Source organism: Phyllopteryx taeniolatus, chromosome 3 (genome assembly GCF_024500385.1).
Source record: "Phyllopteryx taeniolatus isolate TA_2022b chromosome 3, UOR_Ptae_1.2, whole genome shotgun sequence".
In the NCBI taxonomy this organism is placed as follows: Eukaryota; Metazoa; Chordata; class Actinopteri; order Syngnathiformes; family Syngnathidae; genus Phyllopteryx; species Phyllopteryx taeniolatus.
The window spans coordinates 159,577-187,137 of record NC_084504.1 but is presented as its reverse complement, the minus strand read 5'-3'; the positions used below and the strand labels follow the sequence as shown (position 1 = coordinate 187,137).

At 43.0% G+C, this 27,561-nt stretch overlaps 2 protein-coding genes across 7 annotated transcripts in view; one reads left to right on the top strand and one right to left on the bottom strand.

The window, feature by feature from the left end:
• Nucleotides 1–27,561, top strand: part of si:ch211-158d24.2 (multiple epidermal growth factor-like domains protein 9) — a 395,895-nt gene that overhangs the window by 208,764 nt on the left and 159,570 nt on the right. The gene's annotated exons all lie outside the window — the stretch shown is intronic.
• Nucleotides 6,788–27,561, bottom strand: part of hm13 (histocompatibility (minor) 13) — a 48,476-nt gene continuing 27,702 nt past the window's right edge. For 2 of the 5 annotated variants that reach the window (XM_061766325.1, XM_061766326.1), the window contains 9 exons: nucleotides 25,764–25,846; nucleotides 25,601–25,689; nucleotides 25,433–25,518; nucleotides 25,210–25,335; nucleotides 25,083–25,140; nucleotides 23,996–24,116; nucleotides 16,303–16,405; nucleotides 16,132–16,217; nucleotides 6,788–7,847 (listed from right to left, as the gene is read on the bottom strand). In XM_061766325.1, coding sequence (XP_061622309.1) covers nucleotides 7,775–7,847; nucleotides 16,132–16,217; nucleotides 16,303–16,405; nucleotides 23,996–24,116; nucleotides 25,083–25,140; nucleotides 25,210–25,335; nucleotides 25,433–25,518; nucleotides 25,601–25,689; nucleotides 25,764–25,846 — 825 coding nt within the window. In that variant the 3' untranslated portion in view covers nucleotides 6,788–7,774. The other 3 variants (XM_061766327.1, XM_061766328.1, XM_061766329.1) reach the window with 2 other exon arrangements.

Genomic DNA, 27,561 nt, shown 5'->3' with positions numbered 1-27,561 from the left:
ATTGCTGAGGCGGCCGACCGGAGCTGTGGCCGTAAGGTGGTTGGTTCCTGTCATGGCGGCAATCCCCGAACCCGTTGGTGGACACCAACGGTGAGGGATGCCGTCAAGCTGAAGGAGTCCTATCGGGTCTTTTTGGCTTGTAGGACTCCTGAGGCAGCAGATGGGTACCGGCTGGCCAAGCGGAATGCAGCATTGGTGGTCGCTGAAGCAAAAACTCGGGCATAGGAGGAGTTCGGTGAGGCCATGGAGAAAGACTTCCGGACGGCTTCGAGGAGAATTTCCTCGAAGCCGTCCAGACCAGGTCTACCATCTGGCGTCTCAGGAGGGGGAAGCAGTGCACCATCAACACTGTGTATAGTGGGGATGGGGCGCTGCTGACCTCAACTCGGGACGTTGTGAGTCGGTGGGAGAATACTTCGAAGACCTTCTCAATTCCACCGAGAAGCAAAGCTCTCAATTTACTGGTCGATCTACGTCCCAAACCTCACCTATGTTCATGAGCTGTGGGTCGTGACCGAAAGAACAAGATCCTGGATATAAGCACCCGAAATAGCTACTGCCCCCTCGCGGGCCTCGGATAAGCGGTAGAAAATGGTTGGATGGATGGATAATATTGTACATCCTCGCAACGCTTGTTGTGGTACTCACAACCGTAGGTTAATTTCTCTGTGGGGATGGCCTTCTCTCCGTGCATCTCAGGAGGAAAACGAAGCAGGTTTGGTTGAAGAAGGAAAATGATGCAGAAAAATAAAACATAAGAGGCAGAAGAAGTCAGTTCAAACGAAGAAAAGTAGTCTTTGATGACTGTAAACCAAGATTTCAAGGGGATCTGCTAATTAATTTAGGGTCTACTTGACATACGCCAGGCATCCTTTTAGTGGTCGTCTTGCACAGCAGGGCGGCTTGGAAGAATGCAGCTTATCAAGTTGTGGGGGAGCCACTGTGGTACCTCAGGTTGCGGGAGCATGTCCGCTACAGACGTCAGGGCTGGTCTTACGCGTTCAGCCAAGAAAATCAAGCGACTGGCGGCTCTTCATCGCTTTCCCATGCAAGAATATAAGGTGGGTCAAATGGTTTGGCTCTCTTCCAGTGACCTCCCTCTCCAAACTGATGCTTCATTGGTCCCTAACCTATCACTAAAATCATCACACCACAGTACAGTTAAAACTTCCCCCTCTCTCAAGATACATCCGACATTACATGTTTCTCTGCTTAAGCCGGTCTCCACCAGTACCCCACTAGCACGCCTTGGATATACTAACTCTGAGCCATTTCAAAATAAACAACTCATCTACTCCCTCCGCCTCAGTCTGCTTTTCGTCAGTCCAATTCGATACGATTACGTATCGTGACATATCCTCATCTATTGGTGTGGCGTATATTAGTGCGTTTGTTATTTGTCCACTTAACTTCCATCCATTTTCCATACCGCTTATCCTCACTAGGGCCACGATTGTGCTGGAGCCTATCCCAGCTGACTCTGGGCAAGAGGTGGGGAACACCCTGAACTGGTTGCCAACCAATCGCAGGGCACATACTGTATTAAAAAAAAGAACCACTCGCATTCACACCTACGGGCAATTTAGAGTGTTCCATTAACCTACCATGCATGTTTTTGTTATATGGGAGGAAATCGATATACCCAGAGAAAACCCACGCAGGCACCAGGAGAACTCCACACAGGGGAGGCCGGATTTGAACCCAGTTCCTCAGAACTGTGAGGCAGAAATGCAAACCAGTCGCCCACTGTTCCACCTCCACTTAACTTCTATCCATCCATCCATTTTCTACACCGCTTATCCTCACTCGGGTCACGGGCATGCTGGAGCCTATCCCAGCTATCTTCGTGCGAGAGGCGGGGTACACCCTGAACTGGTCACTAGCCAATCGCAGGGCACATATGAACAAACCATTTGCACTCACATTCACACCTATGGAACATTTAGAGTCATTTAATCTACCATGCATGTTTTTGGGATGTGGGAGGAAACCGGAGTACCTGGAGAAAACCGACGCAAGCACAGGAATAACATGCAAACGCCGAAAAGGCGAGGCCGGATTTGTACCCGCAACCTCAGAACTGTGGAGCAGACATGCAAACCAGTCATGCACCGTGCTGCCTCCACTAATTAACCTAAATTACTTCTATTCCACATAATCTTTGTAGCTTCATTGCTTTTCCACATTGTTCCTCATTTTTACAAATGATTAACATGTTCTGATCTCTTAATATTTTGGTCTTTATAATATCTCCAAAATTTCCATATCTATCGGATTTCTCCCACTGATATCGTCCACACTTGTTCCTTTGAGTTTAGTCATATCTTGATTCATTCCCCAGACCTTTTCTTTGTATTGGCTCAATTTTATGATGCTGACACAACTTCCTCTTCCCTTTGCAATTTCCCTTTCACCCCTTTACATCCATATTTTCAACCCACTGCTCCTTGCTTTTCTCAGTCTTTTCCCCCTAACCCAGCCATTTGCAGCTCACAAAACAGATCCACTGAGTTTGGGTTTGAAAAATTCCCACAACTTGCCGTCCGCCACATGCTTTTCTCCCCCTCTTCGACCTTGCTTGAGTTTAATGGCGGTTCGCAAACTGTAATACCGCCACCCATTGATCTACAATCATTACTGCTTTAGTTTACAATCAACTGTTCTTTTTCATAAAGCAACATAAAATAAAGAAAATAACTTTTGTTTTTTTTCTGTCTCGTACTGTTGTACTCAGATGTTCAATGAATTTATAATTTGTTTGCTCAACAGTATTAAATCTCTCTCTTGTATTCATTACACCGCCTCTGTCCATTTCACTCTGTCTCACAGGTTAGCGTAATTGTGTATGCTGCAATAACTACTCGTAAGCAGTGTCAAGATAACAGGTTGATGATATAGGAGTTTCTAGCCAATTTTAGGGGTGCTTAAGCAGCCCTAAAAATTTGAGACAAAAAATTCAAAATATGTTCTTTTTAAACAACCTAGAAAAGTGTAAAGTCATATACAGTACACAGTACTTGATTGAAACGTAATTATTTTGACAACAAAAATATAGCACACCCGTATTGCCTCAAAAATGGTTTGCTCCACCCAATCCCTCCCACCTCACCCCGACTGAGCTCTGTGTGCTTTACCTGCACAACCACAGAGCAATACAATACTGCACATATCTTAAATTCAACCACTTAATACCGACACACTATGATTATTACCAGTCAGGGCTCCAGACTAACTTATTTTTCTTACTAGGAACACAGCTCCTGTATTATGGCCCCTAAGCTGAAATTTCAGGGCCGCACACTTGTTAAGTAAATACTATATTATACTATTCACTATAGCTCTGATACTTTAAAGGGGACATATTTTGCCAATCCAACTTTCTCTAGTAGATGGGATGTAATATTGTCTCTATGGCGCATCAGAAAACGTGAAATATGAATTAAAATCATCCACACATTCCTGAGTTCCAGAAATGATTCTGCGCAAATGGACACTTTAATACTTTCAAAATCCATGTTAGATAGTCACTCTATGGCGGTCTAAATAGTCATAATAACAGACCTTAACAATAAATGAAGACTTTTTACGTGACACTGTGAAACAAAGTATTACAAGCCAATTTTGTGTTCCCTGCATGTTGTGGGTATTGACAACAGAATGAGCAGTTCATTGAATTTGTTTCCCTGAAATACAGCGGCTGAAATACGTATTTTACACATCACCATTTTTCTCACTAAATATATTTACAAAGGTGCTATTGAAAATTTCACCAGTTGGGAACAACCCAAGTGATCCATACATACAAAGAAAGTAGAACAAATAAGATCCGAAATTATGTGTAATAATGTGAAATGACACAGGGAAAAAGTATTGAACGCGCCAACTACTATTTAATACTTTGTAGAAAAACCTTTGATTGCAAGACGCCTCCTTTATGGAGAAACTAGTCGCATGCATTGCTCTGGTGTGACTTTGGCCCATTCCTCCACACAAGCAGTCTTCAAATCTTGAAGGTTCCGTGGGCTTCTTTTATGGACCATGAACCGGTCGCCAGCCAATCGCAGGGCACATATAAACAAACAATCATTCACACCTACAGGCAATTTAGAGTCCTCAATTAACCTACCGTGCTGGCCCTTGTGACAACAGCACCTGCTAATTCCAGGTCTTTTTTAAGCTCTCCACAGGTGGTCCTTGGGTCTTGAACAACCCTTCTGATTATTCTTTGCACTCCATCCATCCATTTTCTGAGCCGTTTATCCACACAAGGGTCGCGGGAGTGCTGGAGGCACAGGAGGCGGGGTACACCCTGAACTGGATGCCAGCCAATCGCAGGGCACATATAAACAAACAATCATTTGCACTCACATTTACACCTACAGGCAATTTAGAGTCCTCAATTAACCTATCATGCATGTTTTTGGGATGTGGGAGGAAACCGGAGTGTCCGGAGAAAACTCACGCAGGCACGGGGAGAACATGCAAACTCCACACAGGCGGGGCCGGGATTTGAACCCCAGTCCTCAGAACTATGAGGCAGACGCTCTAACCAGTCGTCCACCGTGCCTCCTATTCTTTGCACTCCTCTGTCAGAATTCTTGCGAGGAGCACCTGGTCGAGGCAAATTTATGGTGGTATGATTGGCTTTCCACTTGCATATTATGGCCACGACCGTGCTCACTGTAACATTCAGAAGCTTAGATATGCACCTGTAACCAAAGTCATCGTTATGTTTTCCAACAATTAGTTTGCGATTTCATGTTGATAGCATCTTTGGAAATATATTTAGTGAGAAAAATGGTGATGTGTTAAATACTAATTTCAGCCACTGTAACTCAGCCAGATGAACTCGCGCAGCCACTAATCCTGAAAACAGAATTTCCTGTATTTTTTTCATCACGACCGTTTCCTCATGAAATGAGACAACTCATTACCAAGATTAGTCTCCTCTGGCACACTGGGTTTATTGGGGAGAAATTAAGCACTGACTGTCCTCTTTGCTAATGTTCATGGTTTACAAGAGTGACATGAAACATGTTGATGCGCCCGATAACCCCAACACTTTTCAAACATTAGCCAATCAGAGTGGGCACTGTGCAGTCACCCCATGAGCGTATCCCCTGCTCTCAAACACATTGACCTGCCTTCTTATTTGGTGTTCGTCTTCTTTCTTCTTAAGAGTTTGACCTGCCTTCTTATTTGGTGTTCGTCTTCTTTCTTCTTAAGAGTTCATGTTGGTTGGCAAACCAGGGTTATTGCATTATTGACAACAACTGGTCTCAGGGGTGGAGCAGAAGTTTATTAGCAATAAAAAAAAAAATTGTGAATGGGGGGGGGGGGGGTGAATTAAAAAAGCTCATTTACTGGTTGCATATGCGCCAGTGGATGTTAGATGTCAAATTTACTTGCCCTGTCTCAAATTTTAGGGGCAGTCTGGAGCCCTGCCAGTCCTCATTTTTGCTGCACTTAATCATGTCATGGTTTATATTTTTAGGTAAGAGTAGGCTGATGTTTTTTTTGTTTCTTTTCTAGCTAGGAAATGTTTCAGGTGGTCAGCGACAGTAACACTGTCCTGTTTGAAATGGAGTGATAAGTTGTGTCATGTGCACGTGCTTATATTAAAGTAGGAATGTTACTAAAATGTTAAAAATACCATTATATCAAAATACACGATATCACTGGATAGAAGAGTGTTACACAAATAAAATGAATCCTAGTTTGTTTTGCCCACATTTTCTGCCCAGAAATCAGTGTAAATAATTAAGAAACGTGACTGAAACCTTGACTCTTTGGAAGAAAAATGCCTTTGTTTTGTTATTAGTTGAAAATGTGATGTTTCAACAGGCCATTTTCCAGTTTTCCAATGGCAGCGTCTGCTCGAGCCATCATTTAATTTTGATGATCAAACTGAGCAAGCAAATAGTCAGAATTACGTCATACTTCACAGAAAACAATAATAATACTAGTAATAATCAAGGAACATTTTCATCTTTGTCAGAAGCACAGAAAATCTCAAACGAAACTGAAAAACGTGGTTGTAAAGGGATTTTCCAACAATGTAACCTGAAAAGAACAACTATTACCTTCCACGAAACAATGTGAAAACGCGATTTTGGTGGACCTCCCCTAAATTCATGTACCCGATTTCCAGCACAGTGAAATGGAAAAATGGCGGCCGGTATTCTAGATTTAGTAACGATGCTAATTAAATCCAAGGTGCTAGTGAATAGCTTGACTGACTGGAAGCCGATTAACAACAGTTTTACTCCTTTTATGACACACAGAGAAAAGCCAAGACAGGAACTCACATATTAGTATTCACAAAACTCAATTTCCATTGATGGCCTTTATAAAATGTGCATTGCATTTAAAAAAAAAAAAAAAAAAGTCCCCCAAAAGTCTAAGCTTACTATAGTGGCTGGTTTACTCAAGAAGAAAAAAAAAAAAAAAGCATACTGTTAAAGTGCTTGTAGAGGTGCTGCTGTATCAAAATGAGTTGTATACCCCAGAAATGAAGGGTACATGTTTTTTATGATTCCAATCAATGCCTCTTTTGCTTCAGCCCAAAATTTAAAAAACCTTCATCTGACTTTGTTTAGTCACAGACTTTCCCAAAAAGTGTCATGATTTTCTTTCAGAAATGGGGGAAACAAATTGTGTTAAAAATATATATATCTTGCCGGGCCAGCTCAGCACCCCTAAACCTCAGATATTTGAATCGTCCCTACTTAAAGCAAATTATTGAAAATTAGAAGATATGGCAACACAAATAATTGAGTCATCTGAGTGAGTTCTCAAAGTTCTGCTTCTTTATGCACTGACAAACACATTAACATGCAGCCCTCAAACAAACAGAACTGTACAAGAACATCCACCCCTGCCACCCCCCTTAACATCAAGATAGAAAAGAAAGAGAGCAAAGGAAGCATCAACAATAAGCATGAGCCATTCAAAACTTAGGGGAAATCCAGCACACAATGAGAGCAAATGTAATATTACAAACAATAAGCGCTTCCCAAAATGCTCTTAACCAATCAGAACACAAAGCACAAAAAACTTCTCTGAAATGAGGTTTTATTGTGAAATACCCATTTGACCTTCTCAGAAATCCCTTTTAGCTTATCTTCATAAACCTTAAAACAACAACAATCCTAAAAGCCAAAGAAAAAGCTGCGTGATGACAATCGCTGATGATGTCATAAAAATTTACATGTAGGAGCGCAGATGAGGGTGAGAGGCTTATCATGAGGTTTCATTATGGGCTTTGAAGGATCAAAATAAAGGATTATTTTATACTAAATACAAGAACAGCCCTTTGAAAACAATTTCATGAGTCTATTTTTCCATAAGCTCAACCAGTTTGTTCCTTACTAATCCTGATAATAATTACAATAATTAGGGGTGAAAAGGCACCTCACAATTGTCTGCTTTTGCTGTTCAAAAGATTCATTAAGAATTAAAAGACAGAATGCACGTGTTAAAATTATGCATCACCCTCCCCCCCCCCCAAAAAAAATCACTCCCAAGCTCAAATTTACTAAAATAAAAAACTTTTCCCTTGCCTCTACCCATCCTATGATCATGACCATCACTTGTGAGAAGTCTCTGCCCCCATCTGCTCATCCTTGCCCTTTATTATCCCCGCCCCCCACAGACAATAAGGGTGCAGAATGACAAGTGATCGGAAGTGTGGCAGGAAGCAGCTTGATGGGATGTGGTGGGCAGGGGCTGGCAGAATGTGGGTGTTTGCGAGGCAGGTGGGGGTCACTGAATGCTATTGGTCCTTCTTCAGTGATTCTGACGAGTCATCTTTAGCTAGCCCCTCCTCCCCAAAGGACTCCTCGTACCTGGAGGAGAACAGATGATGTTGATGTCGGACAGTAAGGAGACGTTAGAAGAAGCCCTAATGTAGCAGCAGATGTCTGTTGGCAAGCGCTAACACCAAAGCGGTATATCAGGATGTGGCATCTACATGGCGGCGGGCTGTAAGCGACGCCTGTGGTAGTAGTCTGTCGCCATAGAGACTGCATCCATGGAGGCAGCAAGGCTGGCGGGGGAGCCACTGATGCTTGGGAAGGTCGCGAGCCTGGGAGAGGCCGGAAGGACACCCTCGGACGATTCATAGCTAAGTGCCTCGAGGGGAGGGAGGGTGAGAGAAAAAAGAAGAGTGGGCAAGGAGTAAGATTAAAAAGGTGAGGAAAGAGAAGACAGACGGTGCTCAGAGAAGACTGTCAACAGGAAGATGTCGCACATGCATGCAAGCATAAAAAAAAGTGATGGAGTCCAGAACCTTGAGAGTTTGTGTGTCATGATACAGTGCTGTGAAAAAGTATTGGCCTCCTTCTCAAATTCTTATATTTTTGCATAGTGTCCCCACTTTAAGATCATCTAACAAATGTCAAAATCAGACAAATAAAACCCAAGCAAACTTAAAATGCTGTTTTTAAATGGTGATTTCATTTACAAAGGGAAACAACTAAAGTTACCGGGCCTTGTGTTGAATGTGTCATGGCCCCCTAAACCTAATAACTGGTTGGGGCATCCTCAACAGCAACAACTGGAATCAAGCATTTTCTATAACTGGTCTTTCACATCTCTGTGGAGATATTTTGGCCCACTCTTCCTTGGAGAATGGTTTGAATTCAGCAAAAATTGAGGGTTTTCGAGCATGAGCGTGCTTTTTAAGGTCATGCTACTGCATTTCAATCGGATTAAAGTCTGGACTTTAGCTAGGCCACTCCAAAACCTTCATTTTGTTTTTTTAAGCCATTCAGAAGTTGAATTGCTGGTGTGTTTTGGATTGTTATCCTCCTGCAGAATCCAAGTGCGCTCCAGCTTGAGGTCACAAACTGATGGCTGAACATTCTCCTTCAGGATTTTCTTATAAAGAGCGGACTTCATGGTTCCTTCAATCACAGCAAGTTGTCCAGCTCCTGAAGGAGCTAAGCAGCCCAAGACCACACTACCATCACGTCTGACTGTTGGTATGATCTTCTTTTTCTGAAATGTTGTGCTACGTTTACACCAGATGTAATGAGACACACACCTTCCAAAAAGCTCAACTTTCATCTCGTCAGTCTATATAATATTCTTCCCAAAGTCTTGGGAATCAATCAGATGTTTTTTTTTGTTTTTGTAGAAGAAAGACAAGCCTTGATTTTATTTTTGGTCAACAGTGGTTTTGGCCTTGGAACTCTGCCATTGATGCCATTGTTACCAAGTCTCTGCCTTATTGTTCTGTCATGAACACTGACCTTAACTGAGGCAAGTTCTGCAGTTCTTTAGAAGTTGTCCCGAGTTCCTTTGTGGGCTACTGGACAAGTCATTGTTGTTCTCTTGGGGTAATCTTTGGAGGCCGGCCACTCCTGGGAAGGTTCACCACTGTTCAATGTTTTCTCCGTGTGAGTGTAATGCCTCTCTCTATGGTATGCAGGAATCCTAAAGCTTTACAAAGGGGTTTTGTAAGCCTTTCCAGAATGATGGCTGTCAATTACTTTATTTCTTGACTGTTCTGGAATTTCTTTGGATTGTGTCATTGTGTTGCAGCTTATTTAGATATTTTGTCAGACTTGATTTTGTCGGGACTGATCTGTTCAAGTGATTTCTTGATTGAACAGGTCTGGAGGTAATCAGGCTAGGGTGTGGTCAGTTAAAATTACCCAAAAATTGTGATTAACCACAATTAATTAATGATTTAACAGGGGGAGTAATTACTTTTCCCACCCATGGCCAGTTAACTTTGAATTGTTTTTTTTCCCTTAAGTGAAATCACCATTTAAAAACATTTTTAGCATTTTAAGTTCACTTAGGTTATATTTGACTGATATTTACATTTGCTTGATGATCTCAAAAATTAAAGTGGGGAAACTGCAAAAATAGAACTTGAGAAGGTGGGCAATACTTTTTCACAGCACTGTAGTTAACAGAGATGAAGACAGGAAGCGGATGTACTCAAGGAGGAGGAAGAGAAAGATGAGGACAAGACTGGGTAAACAAGGTGGGGGAAGATGAAGAATGACAAAGCGACAGGGAGTGGATGCAGATAGAGATGTAGAAGATAAAGACTAGTGCCTGATCAATATGGATTTTTTTCAGACTGATGCTGATACATGGCAGAATAAAATTCCGGTAAAAGATTAATCAGACGATTAATTAAAAAAGAATATATTGAATAAAATAACTTCCTTTTGGTCCCTCAACAACAATATTGTCCTTTAGGATTTCTTTAATTTTAAAACAGAAAAATCTGGTTTTTATTTTACATTCGTTTGAATGTCATCTTTGTGTTAATGTGTAAAAACAACAATAAAAATCGGCAAAATTGGCAGATTTTTGTCTGATTTTTTTCATTTTTGTTTGAATGTGGCCGATGAATCGATTGGGCACTAATAAAGACACAGGAAGCGGATGTAGACAGAAATGAGGAAGAAGAAAACTCAGAGTGGATGCAGACCAAGAGGACGAAGAGGAAGATGCTCAGCAGGAGATGAAGACTGGAAGTGGATGTAGAAAGCAAGGAGGAAGAGAAAGACAGGAAGCGGATGCAGACCGAGAAGAAGTGGAAGACAGGAATTGGGTGCAGACAAAGGAGGAAGATGGTCTCCTAGCATTGACTATGGTGATTGCAGAGAGCTACCAACCGATAGAAATTCACTACCAGAACAATTTGTCCAAATTTGTCTGAATTTCCATATTTTTTAAATGTTAATGTGAACTCCGTTTTCAATGACGTTTGGTATATATGATCTCTTTTGACTTACAATAAGATACAACTTTCGATAATCATTTCCAGATTTATGTATTTTTACAAATCGTAATTTCAAAGTAGGCCGCCATTGTTTTTTTTCTTTGCAGTGCATTCTGGGTAGTGACGTCAAATGGGGATGTGCCGGACGCCCGGAGTAGTTTTTTGCTGTAACCACAGTAGCAGCCCCTGGCAGCGACGAACGCTGTTCAGCCATTTCCGTTCGAGCCGGAGTATGATAAGGAAAATGAGGAGAGAGAGAGGACGAAACAAGAAATGAGGATGAAGATGACAGGTGGGAAGAAACTCGAGTTAGTCATTTTCAGTGCTGTATTTCTAGCTACTGCTTGCCAATGCCGACTGAGAAAGAGAGCATCTGTTGTAAAGAGCTCTGTTTCATTTCTGCCGCTGCCCATGGTACTTGTTTGTTTTGCCCGATGTTCTAAAAGTATTCAGTAATAACAGAGTAAAGTTATACGCATACCTATTTTGCTATTTTTCACTGCTAACTCTGTGACTGGTAGCGATGGTTTGTTTACAACAGCTGCTCTCTGCTGCTAAAGTGGCTGATCAAGGTACGCAGTCAGCGCCTCCTGTCTTTCGCGACTTTTTGCTCGGCTTTTAATTGTCACACGCGGCCGTTTAGGCTCCTTGTGAAGAAAGATAGTTGGCACTGCATTTGATTTAAGCCGTCGTTTATAGCAAGACACACCCGTGAGCTCTCCCATGAGCTGGGGGCGATCAAAGGCTTCGAAAAACCGCGGCTCTTTATGCAGCTCTTCCGTCCACATCCTCTCACCGTTTCCTCAACTTGATCTTTTTGGGAAAGCAATGAATGCTTATCTCCTTTGTTGCACTCCGTGCTGATTGGAAATTGCATCTCAAAGTGGCGCAGTATGGCCTTTTAAACTCTTTTCGCTGACGATAAGTTCTTCGCAAGTGGCTAGCTTAGCTCCGCAGAGAGTAGCAATGTAACAATTTTACAACAGCCATTCTACGTCATCATTCCCAGAAGTCTTTACACATGCTAAACATGGCGGTGACAGTGTATCAAATTATGGTCTAAACAATTGTTTAACTTTTAGGAATAATTTATAAATACAACTGTATTTCAGTAGTAGAGGTCAGTAGTTGTAAAATTAAATTCATTTGTCATCTCAATTGGAGTTTACTTTAGGAACATTACTGCAGGACAGTTTTTGCAGAACACTATGTAATAGGATAAAAAAAATCCCGCTTGCCATTTAATTGCACATGATCGTTAGTCTATAACCATAATTGTTAAAAAATGATGGCTTCAATATTTGTTCCTGTATCAACCTTGTAATGGCAGACGCAGTTACAGCCTGAATTAAAGTATTGTATATGAGATTTCGCCCATCGTCAAAAACATCTATGGATTAATTAGCTGTTACCGATTGTTTTAGTTAAAAAAAGTAAAAAAGTTACAATATAGTAGGTTAAATAGTTAAAGGGAAGTCTATTAAATCTGATTAATCGGAATTATACAATTATATTTACAACGTATTTTTGTTCATCTAAGAGTCAAAATTAAAACTCAGCACTCTATTTCGCAAACAAACAACATTGCTGATAATTTAGGCATTGACCGTTTAGGTTTCTGTTTTATGCAATGCATTTCTTGTACAGATGTCTTGCATGCTTTTTATATTATATTATTATTATTATGGATAAAAACATTGGAAAACATTTTCCCTTGCACGGACGCGTTCACCGGGGCCCCCGTCGGGAGCCAGGCCTGGAGGAGGGACTTGAAGGCGAGCTGGTGGCCGGGCCTGCACCCATGGGACCCGAGTGGGCTCAGCCCAAAAGGGTAATGTGGTACTCCCCCCCCTCCCCGGAGCTCACCACCTGTGGCAGGGGTCATAGGGGTCAGGTTCAGTGTGAGGTGGGCAGTGGTCGAAATCAGGGACCTTGGTGATCCGATCCCCGACGACAGAAGCTGGCTCTAGAGCAGTGATTCCCAACCAGTGTGCCGTGGCACATTAGTGTGCCATGAGCGATCTTCAGGTGTGCCGTGGGAAATCATCCATCCATCCATCCATCCATTTTCTGAGCCGCTTCTCCTCACTCGGGTCGCGGGCGTGCTGGAGCTTATCCCAGCTGTCATCGGGCAGGTGGCGGGGTACACCCTGAACTGGTTGCCAGCCAATCGCGGGGCACATAGAAACAAACAACCATTCACACTCAGTCATGCCTACGGGCAATTTATAGTCTCCAATTAATGCATGTTTTTGGGATGTGGGAGGAAACCGGAGTGCCCGGAGAAAACCCACGCAGGCACGGGGAGAACATGCAAACTCCACACAGGCGGGGCCGGGGATTGAACCCGGGTCCTCAGAACTGTGAGGCTGACGCTCTAACCAGTCGGCCACCGTGCCGCCGGGAAATGATAAAATTTTACTTAATATATTTATATATATTATATTTTCTACTCAAGAGATACTGGAGAGGAGGGTCCGTGGAGAAGTAAAATCTCAGATTTAGGAGGAGCAGTCTGGTTTTCGTCCTGGCTGTGGAAAATTGGTCCAGCTCTACACCCTTGGCAGGGTTCTCGAGTGTGCATAGGAGTTCGCCCAAACAGGTTACATGTGTTTTGTGGATTTGGAGAAGGCGTTTGACCGTGTCCCTCGGGAGTCCTGTCGGGGGTGCTTCAGGAATACGGGGTACCAAACCCACTGATACGGGCTGTTTGGTCCTTATATGACCGGTGTCAGAGTTTGGTTCGCCTTGCCGGCAGTAAGTCGGATTCGTTTCCGGTGTGGGTTGGACTCCACCAAGGCTGCCCTTTGTCACCGATTCTGTTCATAACTTTTGTGGACAGAATTTCTAGGCGCAGCCGAGGCATCGAGGGGTCCGGTTTGGTGACCTTAGTATTGCATCTCTGCTTTTTACAGATGATGTGGTTCTGTTGGCTTTATTAAGCAGTCATCTCCAACTCTCACTGGATCGGTTCGCAGCAGAGTGTGAAGCAGTTAGGATGAAGATCAGCACCTCCAAATCTGAGACCATGGTCCTCAGTTGGAAAAGGGTGGTGTGCCAACGGTCCGATACAATATCTGCATCACTGCAGATGCTACACCGTTCCACCTGTTTATCTCCCGTTCCATTTTTCCCTCACTCGTGAACAATACTTGAACTCCTCCACTTGGGGCAGGATCTCATCCCTGAACCGCAGAGGTGGCGAAGGAGCTCAGCCAAAAGGAGATGCTGTCGATCTACATTCCTACCCTCACCTATGGTCACGAGCTGTGGGTCGTGACCAAAATAACATGATCCCGGATATAAGCGGCCGAAATGACTTTCCTCCCCAGGGTGTCCGGGCTCTCCCTTAGGGATAGGGTGAGAAGCTCGGTCATCCGGGAGGGGCTCAGAGTGGAGCTGCTGCTCCTCCGCATTGTGAGGAGACAGATTAGGATGCCTCCCTGGTGAGGTGTTCCGAGCATGTCCCACCGAGAGGAGACCCCGGTGATGATTCAGGACACGCTGGAGAGACTAATGTCTCCCAGCTGGCCTGGGAACACCTCAGAACCCTCCGGAAGAGCTGGATGAAGTGACTGGGGAGAGGAAAGTCTGGGCTTCCCTGCTAAAGCTACTGCTCAGGGGTCAGCGATTTCTATAACAAAATACAGACGTTCCGTCACATTTGACAGCTTTGTGTTCACTGAAAATCGTTGCCATGGTTGCTTGGATCACTTCTGCCATGATCATGTGAACTGCTTGCTTATACAGTGGGTACGGAAAGTATTCAGACCCCCTTAAATTTTTCACTCTTTGTTAAATTTCAGCCATTTGCTAAAATCATTTGTAATTTTTTTCCCTCAATGTACACACAGCATCGCATATTGACAGAAAAAAACTGAATTGTTGACATTTACACAGATTTATCAAAAAAGAAAAACAAATATCACACACCCATAAGTATTCAGACCCTTTGCTCAGTATTTAGTAGAACCACCCTTTTGAGCTAATACAGCCATGAGACTTATTGGGAATGATGCAACAAGTTTTTCACACCTGGATTTGGGGATCCTCTGCCATTCCTCCTTCCAGATCCTCTCCAGTTCTGTCAGGTTGGATGGTGAATGTTGGTGGACAGCCATTTTCAGGTCTCTCCAGAAATGCTCAATGGGGTTTAAGTCAGGGCTCTGGCTGGGCCATACAAGAACAGTCACCGAGTTGTTCTGAAACCACTCCATTATTTTAGCTGTGTGCTTAGGACCGGTCATTGTCTTGTTGGAAGGTGAACCTCCGGCCCTGTCTGAGGTCCTGAGCACTCTGGAAAAGGTTTTTGTCCAGGATATTCCTGTACTTGGCCGCATTCACCTTTCCTTCGATTGCAACCAGTCGTCCTGTCCCTGCAGCTGAAAAACACCCCCACAACATGATGCTTCCACCACCATGCTTCACTGTTGGGACTGTATTGGACAGGTGATGAGTAGTGCCTGATTTTCTCCACACATACCGCTTGGAATTAAGGCCAAAACGTTCTAGCTTGGTCTCATCAGACCAGAGAATCTTATTTCTCACCATCTTGGAGTCCTTCAGGTGTTTTTTTTTAGCAAACTCCATGCAGGCTTTCATGTGTCTTGCACTGAGGAGAGGCTTCCGTTGGGCCACTCTGCCATAAAGCCCCGACTGGTGGAGGGGCTGCAGTGATAGTTGACTTTCTAGAGCTTTCTCCCATCTCCCAACTGCATCTCTGGAGCTCAGCCACAGTGATCTTTGGGTTCTTGTTTACCTCTCTCACCAAGGCTCTTCTTCCCTGATTGCTCAGTTTGGCCGGACGGCCGGCTCTAGTAAGGGTTCTGGTCGTCCCAAACGTCTTCCATTGAAGTATTATGGAGGCCACTGTGCTCTTAGGAACCTTAAGTGCAGCAGACATTTTTTGGTAACATTGGCCAGATCTGTACCTTGCCACAATTCTGTCTCTCAGCTCATCAGGCAGGTCCTTTGACCTCATGGTTCTTATTTACTCTGACGTGCACTATGAGCTGTAAGGTCTGTTACAGACAGGTGTGTGGCTTTCCTAATCAAGTCCAATCAGTATAATCAAACACATCTGGACTCCAATGAAGTTGTAGAACCATCTCAAGGATGAGCAGAAGAAATGGACAGCACCAGAGTTAAATATATGAGTGCCATAGCAAAGGGTCTGTATACTAATGGCTGAGTGATATTTCAGTTTTTCTTTTTTAATAAATCTGCAAAAATTTCAACAATTCTGTTTTTTTCTGTCAATATGGGGTGCTGTGTGTACATTAATGAGGGGGGGGGGGGAAAGAACTTAAATTATTTTAGCAAATGGCTGCCATATAACAAAGACTGAAAAATTTAAGGGCGTCTGAATACTTTCCGTTACTCACCTGAACATCTCGCTAAGTTCTCCTCTGAAGAGGGCCACCACAACAGGGAAGCCGACACAGGCAGGCACCAAGTAGAGCAGAGCGGGCTGAACACAGACAAACAAAAAAATACACGTGAGCTACTCTCTGAGGGGAGGGGGCTTTTTGGACCAGTGACCTTTAACGTCTCACCTGTGCATGTTTGAAGGTGTGCATGACAAAAATGGTGAGACCAAGTCCAAAGATGTAAGCTAGGAAGCTGGAACAGAAGTATGTCCTACTGTTTTTCTTCAGACTGTGGACAAAAGAACAAGCAATAGTAGTAGAAGGTAGAAAAATAAAAACAACTCGAAGGAGAACAGCAAGGAAATTAAGAGAGTCCACCACTTACTACAGGTCCAACTTTGCAGATATCTTGCATTGTTAGAAACGGTGTGCAAATAATTGTCAAAAATAAATATGCAAAATAAATAAAAACATGATGCCTGTTGCATCATGCAAGACATTTTCTAACTCTACAATTGCAGTTAATAGTTATTTTTTTTATTAAATTTGGTAATATGTCAATTACATGTAATAGTAATTGAAAATAATTATAATTAAGATAAACAAGCTATCAACATTAAGCAATGGCAAAAGCTTGTCATAGTGTGTATAAAACTAGAAATTATCTCTGCAATCAGAATGAGAAAAAGTGTTATTGACTCTTAGTCAATATTTCTGACAATTAATTGCATACAGTTTAACCAAAATGCAAGATATCCGCAAAATTTGACCAGTTGTAAGTAGTGGACTCCCATTGCCAACTACTACAGCAATCAAAATGAGAAAAATGTGTTTTTATTCATTTTTAGTGAATATTGTTTTACAATTAATTGCATCCAGTTTTTCTATCATGCAAAATATCAGTTTGACCTGTATTAAGTAGTGGACTCCAACTGCCACCTATTACAACAATGAGAAAAGGTGTTTTTATTCATTTTTGGTGAATATTTTTGAGAATTAATTGCACACAGTTTAACCAAAATGCAAGATATCTGCAAAATTTTAACTCTAGTAAGTAGTGGACTCCCTTTGCAAAATACTACTGCAATCAGAATGAGAAAAAAAATCTTTTATTTGATATATGGTGATTTTTGTACACATTTGTCACCCTGGGATGTGTAATTTGTAGACGGTCAAGCGGCGTTATTGCATATACATTTGTAGTGACAACAAATCACACAATTGTAGTGACAACAAATCCAGCTGTGAGTTTTTTTTTTTTTTTTACAGTTTCCGAAATTGTGCTCCTCATACTACACGTGATATAATAAAAAATGTAGTTATGAGACCGAGTAAGGGTGTGTGAGAACTGAACCGAATGTCCAACATCCGGCCAACTTTGTCATTTTATACAATTGGGTTAAATCAAGTCAAGGTTCTTTATGATTAGCACATGTGCAAATGTTAATGTTCAAATTTTTTCTGCACCGAATTGAATCGAGAATCGTATCGCTCCCATACGGAATCGAATCGCTGTGCCCGTAAAAATATCGTTTTTGAATAGAATCGCTACCTGTATATCTAGATATGCATCGAATCGGCCTTATGCCAGAGATTCCCCAACCCTAGTTAAATTATGTAGAAACATTCATCCATCCATTTTCCATACTGGTTATCTTCATAACTTTGCGGGTTTGGTGTTGCTTATCTCAGCTGGCTTCAAGCAAGAGGTGGTTGCCAGCCAATCGCAGGTCAAAAATAGACAACCATTCGCACACACATTCACACCAATGGATAATTTAGTGTCTTCAATTAACCTACCATGTATGTTTTTTAAATGTGGGAAACGGGAGTACCCACAGAAAACCGATGTTCAAACAAAAGAAAAAAAAAATTCCATCCAGATAACCTGTCTACAGTTAGGACTGGCATTGAGAAACACCAAGTCCCTCAAGGTTTGAGGAGCTAATCCAGTTTCCTCTGTCTGTCTGGAAATGATCTGCCCTGTTTTGGAAAAGTTTCTCTCAGAAGCATCAGTTACATTAGACACACTGGCACCTTCGCTAACATTCTGTTTGTTTCCAAAATTTGTATTGTCAATAGTGGTGGCCAAGTGAAGCCTCATGAAGCACTGAGGCTTTCCTAACAATTGTGCCGAAAAAGCTTCAAGGCTTCAGTGATGGTGACATCTGGTGGACCAACTGAAGCCATAGCAACCTCTAAAGAGCACAAATGAAGCACTGGCACTGTTTCTCATGACAGCAATAAAAGTTCAGAAAAGTCTGTATAGTTATTCAAGTGTTTTGTTCCTTCATACCAAATGATTATATCGTCATTACAATAAAATATCCCCATACTCTAAAACACATTCCAGATTAACCCAAAGAATAAATGCAAATTATATTAAATGTGGTTAAATGTTGGTTAAGGGTTTACTTAAAAGCTTTGAGCTTTATTTTTAAAACTGCACTGAAAGTCACTAACAGGATTAGAGATCCTTCCTACTTTGCAAATGATCATGGTGTGTGAATTCAGAAACGTTTCTTTTTGTTTGTGTGTGTGTGTGTGTGTGTGTGTGGTGTTTTTAAGGAAACCTTTAAAGAGAATGGCTTGTCATTTGGGGACTGTATGGTTGACTTGCCAAAATATTCTCACTCTCCAAATCTCTATCTCCTCACAACCCCATTTTGAAGCATAATGATGCATATACACAACCCCAATTCCAATGAAGTTGGGGCATTGTGTTAAACATAAATAAAAACTGAATCCAATGATTTGCAAATCATGTTCAACCTATATGTAATTGAATACACTACAAAGACAAGATATTGAATGTTAAAACTGATAAACTATTGTTTTTAGCAAATAATCATTAACTTAGAATTTCATGGCTGCAACACGTTCCAAAAAAGCTGGGACAGGTGGCAAAAAAGTGAGAAAGTTGAGGAATGCTCATCAAACACCTGTTTGGAACATCCCACAGGTGAACAGGCTAATTGGGAACAGGTGGGTGCCATGATTGGGCATAAAAGGACCTTCCCTGAATTGCTCAGTCATTCACAAGCAAAGATGGGGCAAGGTTCACTTCTTTGTGAACAAGTACGTGAGAAAATAGTCGAACAGTTTAAGGACAACGTTCCTCAACGTACAATTGCAAGGAATTGAGGGATTTCATCATCTACGGTCCGTATCATCATCAAAAGGTTCAGAGAATCTGGAGAAATCACTGCATGTAAGCGGCAAGGACGAAAACTAACATTGAATGCCCGTGACTTTCGATCCCTCAGGCGGCACTGCATCAAAAACCAACATCAAGGATATCACCACATGGGCTCAGGAACACGTCAGAAAACCATGTCAGTAAATACAATTCGGCGCTACATCCATGAATGCAACTTGAAACTCTACTATGCAAAGCAAAAGCCATTTAACAACAACACCCAAAAACGCCGCCGGCTTCTCTGGGCCCGAGCTCACCTAAGATGGACTGATGCAAAGTGGAAAAGTGTTCTGTGGACCGACGAGTCCACATTTCAAATTGTTTTTGGAAATTGTGGACGTCGTGTCCTCCGGGCGAAAGAGGAAAAGAACCACCTGGACTGTTATGGACGCAAAGTTCAAAAGACAGCATCTGTGATGGTATGGGGCTGTGTTAGTGCCAATGGCATGGGTAACTTACACATCTGTGACGGCACCATTAATGCTGAAAGGTACATACAGGTTTTGGAGAAACATATGCTGCCATCCAAGCAACTTCTTTTTCATGGACGGCCCTGCTTATTTCAGCAAGACAATGCCAAACCACATTCTGGATGTGTTACAACAGCGTGGCTTCGTAGTAAAAGAGTAGTAACACAGTGGTAAACATGACCCTGTCCCAACTTTTTTGGAACGTGTTGCAGCCATAAAATTAATGATTATATGCTAAAAACAAACAAGTTTATCAGTTTGAACATTCAATATCTTGTTTTTGTAGTGTATTCAATTAAATATAGGTTGAACATGATTTGCAAATCATTGGATTCTGTTTACAGTGGACCAGCTCTACACTCTTGGCAGGGTCCTCGAGGGTGCATGGGAGTTCGCCCAACCAGTCTACATGTGTTTTTTGGACTTGGAGAAGGCGTTCAACAGTGTCCTGTGGGGGGTGCTTCGGGAGTATGGGGTACCGAACCCCCTGATACGGGCTGTTCGGTCCCTGTACGACCGGAGTCAGAGTTTGGTCCGCATATCCGGCAGTAAGTCGGACTCGTTTCCGGTGAGGGTTGGACTCCGCCAAGGCTGCCCTTTGTCACCGATTCTGTTCATAACTTTTATGGACAGAATTTCTAGGTGCAGCCAAGGCATAGAGGGGCTCCGGTTTGGTGGCCTCAGTATTGCATCTCTGCTTTTTGCAGATGATGTGGTTCTGTTGGCTTCATCAAGCCTTGACCTCCAACTCTCACTGGAGCAGTTCGCAGCTGAGTGTGAAGCGGCTGGGATGAGAATAAGCACCTCCAAATCTGAGACTATGGTCCTAAGTCGGAAAAGGGTGGCGTGCCCTCTCCAGGTCGGGGATGAGATCCTGCCCCAAGTGGAGGAGTTAAATTATCTTGGGGTCTTGTTCACGAGTGAGGGAAGAATGGAACGGGAGATCGACAGGCGGATCGGTGCAGCGTCTGCAGTGATGCGGACTTTGTATCGATCCGTTGTGGTAAAGAAGGATTTACCGGTCGATCTACGTTCCTACCCTCACCTATGGTCACGAGCTGTGAGTCGTGACCGAAAGAACAAAATCCGAAAATGAGTTTCCTCTGCAGGGTGTCCGGGCTTTCCCTTAGAGATAGGGTGAGAAGCTCTGTCATCCGAGAAGATCTCAGAGTAGAGCCGCTGATCCTCCACATCGAGAGGAGCCAGATGAGGTGGCTGGGGCATCTGATTCGGATGCCTCCCGGACTCCTCCCTGGTGAGGTGTTCCGGGCACGTCCCACCGGGAGGAGACCCCGGGGACGACCCAGGACACGCTGGGGAGAATACATCCTTCGGTTGGCCTGGGAACGCCTCGGGATCCCCCCGGAAGAGCTGGATGAAGTGGCTGGGGAGAGGGAAGTCTGGGCGTCCCTACTGCCCCCGCGACCCAACCTCGGATAAGCGGTACAAAATGGATGGATGGATGCTGTTTTTATTTATGACACAAAGTCCCAACTTCATTAGAATTGGGGTTGCAGATAATATGGCGCCAAACAACTCAAATCTGTCAAACCTGTCAAGCTTTCATTGGCTCAGAATGCGTTTAAACGCCATGAGCCAATGAAAAGCTGTTGGATTCCTGCCTCCTGAACCATTTTGAAGGAACGAAGCGAAACAGCAATGACCTCACATTATACAACCCCAATTCCAATTAAGTTGGGACGTTGTGTTAAACATAAATAAAAACAGAGTACAATGATTTGCAAATAATGTTCAACCTATACTTAATTGAATACACTACAACGACAAGATATTTAATGTTCAAACTGATAAACCTATTGTTTTTAGCAAATAATCATTAACTTAGAATTTTATGGCTGCAACACGTTCCAAAAAAGCTGGTACAGGGTCATGTTTACCACTGTGTTACTACTCTTTTACTACGAAGCCACGCTGTTGTAACACATCCAGAATGTGGTTTGGCATTGTCTTGCTGAAATAAGCAGTGGCGTCCATGAAAAAGACATTGTTTGGATGGCAGCATATGTTTCTCCAAAACCTGTATGTACCTTTCAGCATTAATGGTGCCGTCACAGATGTGTAAGTTACCCATGCCATTGGCACCAACACAGCCCCATACCATCACGGATGCTGGCTTTTGAACTTTGCGTCCTTAACAGTCCGGATGGTTCTTTTCCTCTTTGGCCCGGAGGACACGACGTCCACAATTTCCAAAAACAATTTGAAATGTGGACTCGTCAGTCCACAGAACACTTTTCCATTTGGCATCAGTCCATCTTAGATGAGCTCGGACCCAGAGAAGCCAGCGGCGTTTCTGGGTGTTGTTGATAAATGGCTTTTGCTTAGCATCGTAGAGTTTCAAGTTGCAATTACGGACGTAGCGCCGAACTGTATTTACTGACATTGTTTTTCTGAAGTGTCCCTCACCCCATGTGGTGATATCCTTTCAACATTGATGTCGGTTTTTGATGCAGTGTCGCCTGAGGGATTGAAGGTCACGGGCATTCAATGTTGGTTTTCGGCCTTGCTGCTTACATGCAGTGATTTCTCCAGATTCTCTGAACCTTTTGATGATGATATGGACCGTAGATGATGAAATCCCTGAATTCCTTGCAATTGTACGTTGAGGAACATTGTCCTTAAACTGTTCAACTATTTTCTCACTCACTTGTTCACAAAGAGGTGAACATCGCCCCCATCTCTGGTTGTGAATGACTGAGCAATTCAGGGAAGCTCCTTTTATGCCCAATCATGGCACCCACCTGTTCCCAATTAGCCTGTTCACCTGTGGGATGTTCCAAACAGGTGTTTGATGGACATTTCTCAACTTTCTCAGTCTTTTTTGCCACCAGTCCCAGCTTTTGGAATATGTTCCAGCCATAAAATTCTAAGTTAATGATTATTTTGTAAAAACAATCAAATTGATCAGTTTGAACATTAAACATCTTGTCTTTGTAGTGTATTCAATTAAATGTAGGTTGAACATGAATTACAAATAATTGTATTCTGTTTTTATTTGTGTTTAACACAACATCCCAACTTCATTGGAATTGGGGTTGTACATAACATCCTCAAGTTCAAGTTTCAGCCTCATCACACGATCTGATACTCTTTTTCACCTCCAAGACAGTCTTAGCCAACTCTTCTTGTAAAATAGCCCCGACTCCATTTCTTTTCCCATCTACACCATGGTAAAATATTTTAAACCCTGCCCCTAAACTTCTTAGCCTTACTGCCTTTCCACCTGGTCTCCTGGACACACACTATAGCAACCTTTTTAAAAACTCTTACATAAAGGCCAGGTTTGTGGAGTGCAAGACGGTTGTTCTGTGGACAGATTCTACCACCTGAGCTGTGGATTTCTGCAGATCCTCCAGAGTGACCATGAGCCTCTTGGCTGCTTCTCTGACCAGTGCTCTCCTTTGCTCGCTCTGTCAGTTTAGGTGGACAACCATGTCTTGGTAGGTTTCCATTTGTGCCATACCTTTTCCATTTAGGATGATGGATTGAATAGTGCTCCTTGAGATGTTCAAAGCTTCGGATATATTTTTAAAATAACCCTCCTTTAAACCTCTCCACAACCTTATCCCAGACATGTTTGGAGAGTTCCTTGGTCTTCATGATGCTGCTGTTGTTAGTGTTCTCAAACAAACCACTGAAGGGGTCTCAGACTACAGGGAGCTGAATACAAATGCACACCACCCTTTTCCGATTTATATCCGCTAAAAATTTTGAAAAACATTATTTTTGTTCCACTTCACAATTACTGTATGTGCCACTTTGTGTTGGTCTATTTCATAAAATCTAAATCACTTTGTCGCTCTGGCTTTATGTTAACATCGTCTTGCTGGAAGATGAATCTCAACAAAATACATTCACGTTTGTGATGACAAGGTCACAAAATGTTAAAAAGTTCAAGGGATGTGAATACTTTTTCAAGGCACTGTGAGTAGATGAAAAATAAGTAGTCGAAGTAAAAGGACAAGTACATGTGGCAGCACTAGTAGAAAGAGGAGCCTAGGTACAAGAATAAGTAGAACAAATACAAGTAGGATAAATAAATAGGTAGAACAACTAGAAAAAAGGAAGGATGAATACAAGAACTAAAAATGAAAACAAGCAGAAGAAGAAAAAGAACAAAATAGGACATCACAAATTAAATAGGAACAGGAAGCAATGGCGACGGCGAGGACTTTGTCTTTGGGGTTACCTGACATCAAAACGCAGCAGCAGCGCAATGAAAATGCCTGGAATGACGATGTCACCCAAACCCAGCATGGCGAAGTTACTGGCATCCAGACCTTTCTCCAACAAGTCCTGAGGAAAGACCACTGGCAGAGAAAGAGAGGGAGCACATCAAGATAAGCAGATGATGTAGCTAAAAAATAACAGCCCTTTTCAGCCTTTTTTAATGGCCATGTTGTAGGGGCGGGCCTGTCTAATGCAAATGAGCCACTGCTCACCCCGCCCCCTCTACTGCAGCGTGTACAACGCACGACTGGTATCTTAGCATTATTGATACAATCAATTGGACCATTTGAATCACTTTCACACGTCATCAGACAAAAAGTCTTGTCATCATTAACTAATACCACAGCTGCCAACCTATATTTTCAAAATTTTGTCAAGAACATTACCGCGGGACAGTTACTGCAGTGTACTATGTAATAGGATAAAAACAATTCTGCATACTTGTTTTTATTGCATCGATCTTGTAATGGCAGACACAGTTGCAGCCTGAATCAAAATATATGAGATATGGGTGTGCCAAACACTATGCTGTTTTTTTAAACAGTATAGTGTGTAGGCGGCACGGTGGACGACTGGTTAGAGCGTCAACCTCACAGTTCTGAGGACTGGGGTTCAATTCCCTGCCCCGCCTGTGTGGAGTTTGCATGTTCTCCCCGTGCCTGTGTGGGTTTTCTCCGGGCACTCCGGTTTCCTCCCACATCCCAAAAACATGCATGCTAGGTTAATTGACGACTCTAAATTGCCCGTAAGTGTGAATGTGAGTGCGAATGGTTGTTTGTATGTATGTGCCCTGCGATTGGCTGGCAACCAGTTCGGGGTGTTCCCCGCCTCCTGCCCGATGATAGCTGGGATAGGCTCCAGCACTCCCGCGACCCTATTGAGGAGAAGCGGCTCAGAAAATGAATGGATGGATGGAGTATAGTGTGTCTTTCATTAAATTCATTCATGAGATTTTCATCACTGGCCGGACACACCGCCATACTGGCCAGTAATGTCAAACGCTGGATCCCCCCACCCGGAACATTTGACAGCTCTGAAATACTCACATTTGATTGGCGCTTCAAAGGACTTGGCGACTGTCACCATGACATTTGTACCAAATACCTGAGAAGATCAGAGTGTGAGCATCATCAACATGAAGCTTATTTTTCAGGCTGTGTAGTAGGCGCTCACCCAGAAGATATCATAGACAAACAGCCCCCCTAGCAGGATGCATCCGGTACTGACATTGTTCAGGTGCAGAAGCTCCACACCATTGAGGGCAAAAGCCAGACCAAAGAGATTGTTGGCGATCCAGTGCTGCAAGGCCGCAACAACGCTGATGTGTAATTGGCCGTTCCGACATACAGTGCAAGACTAATGGCTACAAGTGTGAAACATCACGTCTGTTCAATACCTTTTTGAGCACGTACCAGACACCCACCACGCTGCTGGCAAGCAGACAGACCAGGTTGTTGGTGTCAAACTCATAGTTGATGATCTCTGCAGAGACAAAACGACAGATCTTTGACCACCAGTGGGTGCTGGCGAGAGGATGAAGAGACATATGCTTCCTTCGTCTCACCTTCTTTGGCCTCGTCGGCACCCTGTGTGAAGAGAAGCTGGTACTGCTTGTTTGGCACAGAAGCGGGAAAGATTTTGGACAGCAGAGGACTTGGACACAAAAAAGAAGAAGACCATTAACGCATGTTAACCAATGCCTTAATGTGAAAAGCCGTGCGATTTACCTCATCGTGTGAGAAAGCGCCAGCACGCCAAGCACAAAGAAGTAGACCGACAGCAGCAGGTTTATGTAATCTTGAGAAAACACCTGCAATAACGCCACACAAGTCCAAAATGTCATGCTAAAACATGCTGTGTCCCTTAGCTACTAAATACACTTTTTTTTTTTTTTTTTTTTTGTCGTACTTGGCTGTTAGGTCAAGCAGAAAGGCGGCTCTGTATCCCTTTTATGTCACAAGTTTTACTGTGCCCTAGTGGAGTTTTTAAGCTGCCACTGTGGTTATTTGTATTCTAATGGATTTTTTATTGAAAATTCAGTCAGACAGAATAAAGTTTGAAAGGGGAGTGACAGAAAAAAGCAAAATGGAAAGACTGAAAAGATAACTAAATAATGTAGGAACAGAAGACAATAAAAGACAGGACATTAGCTGAAAGAAAGATAAAAGTAAATTTTATTTTAGTAGATTTGAGTGTTGTATAGGGCAGTTGTACTACACCCTGTGAAGGAAGGACTGGATAATATAGGACAGGACTGGACAAGACAAGGTTCAGAGGGGAAGCTTTCAGGACAGAGGTAGCGGACTAAATACACTTCTAGTGCAGCTAAATTCACTGCGATGTTCACCAGCTAATAGCAAAGCTAGGCTTTACACCAGGAGTGTCAAACACTTTTTTTGTCTCGGGCCGCATTGTAGTTATGATTTCCCTCAGAGGGCCGTTAGAACAGTGAAACCATATAAATGTTTAATTACCAAAACATATTACCATTCCACAACAAAATTGAGCGATAACTAGTTTTGAAATCAACCAGTTAAGGGTGTACCCCGCCTCCTGCCCGAAGATAGCTGGGAAAGGCTGCAGTACTCCCGTGACCCTAGTGAGGATAAGCGGCTCAGAAAATGGATGGATGGATAGTTTTGAAATCAGAAGACAAGGATAATAGTTTGTTCAAGTATTGTTTAAATTACTGTAGAAGAAGGGTTTGGTAACAGAAAAATGCAATCTCTCAACATTATTGTTTATTATTATGACAATTTGGGTACAGATTTTAGCAAAAATCATGGAAGTTGACTAGCATGATTTGGTTTCGTTTCATTGAACGGGTAGGCGAATTATGACAAAGCCGATCAGCATCCATCCATCCATTTTCTATCGCTTATCCGAGGTCGGGTCGCGGGGGCAGTAGCTTTAGCAGGGAAGCCCAGATTTCCCTCTCCCCAGCCACTTCCTCCAGCTCTTCCGAGGGGATCCCGAGGCGTTCCCTGGTCAGCCGAAAGAAGTAGTCTCTCCAGCGTGTCCTGGGTCGTCCCCGGGGTCATCCCGGTGGGATGTGCCCGGAACACCTCACCAGGGAGGCGTCCGGGAGGCATCGGAATCAGATGACCCACAGCTCATGACCACAGGTGAGTGTAGGAACATAGATCAACCGGTAAATTGAGAGCGTCGCCTTTCGGCTTAGCTCCTTCTTGAGCACAACGGACCGATACAAAGTCTGCATCACTGCAGACGCTGCACCGATCAGCATAAAATGCTAATTATCAGCCAATACCGATCAAGCCGATCAGATCGGTGAAAAGTCTCAGCAAAGCACATCTGTTAGATGCTAAAGACACTGCTGTTATCAAAAGCTAGTCGCTAGCTGTCTCTTTGCATCTAAATCCACTATGTTCAACAGCTCGTGGATAACTAGTTTTTGCTGCTCCACCCACTGATATGGTCAAAAGCTAGTCACAACACAAGCATTCTCTTAGCAGCTAAATTCCCTGCTATTTTCACCAGCTAAATGCTTACTCTGTCTGTTAG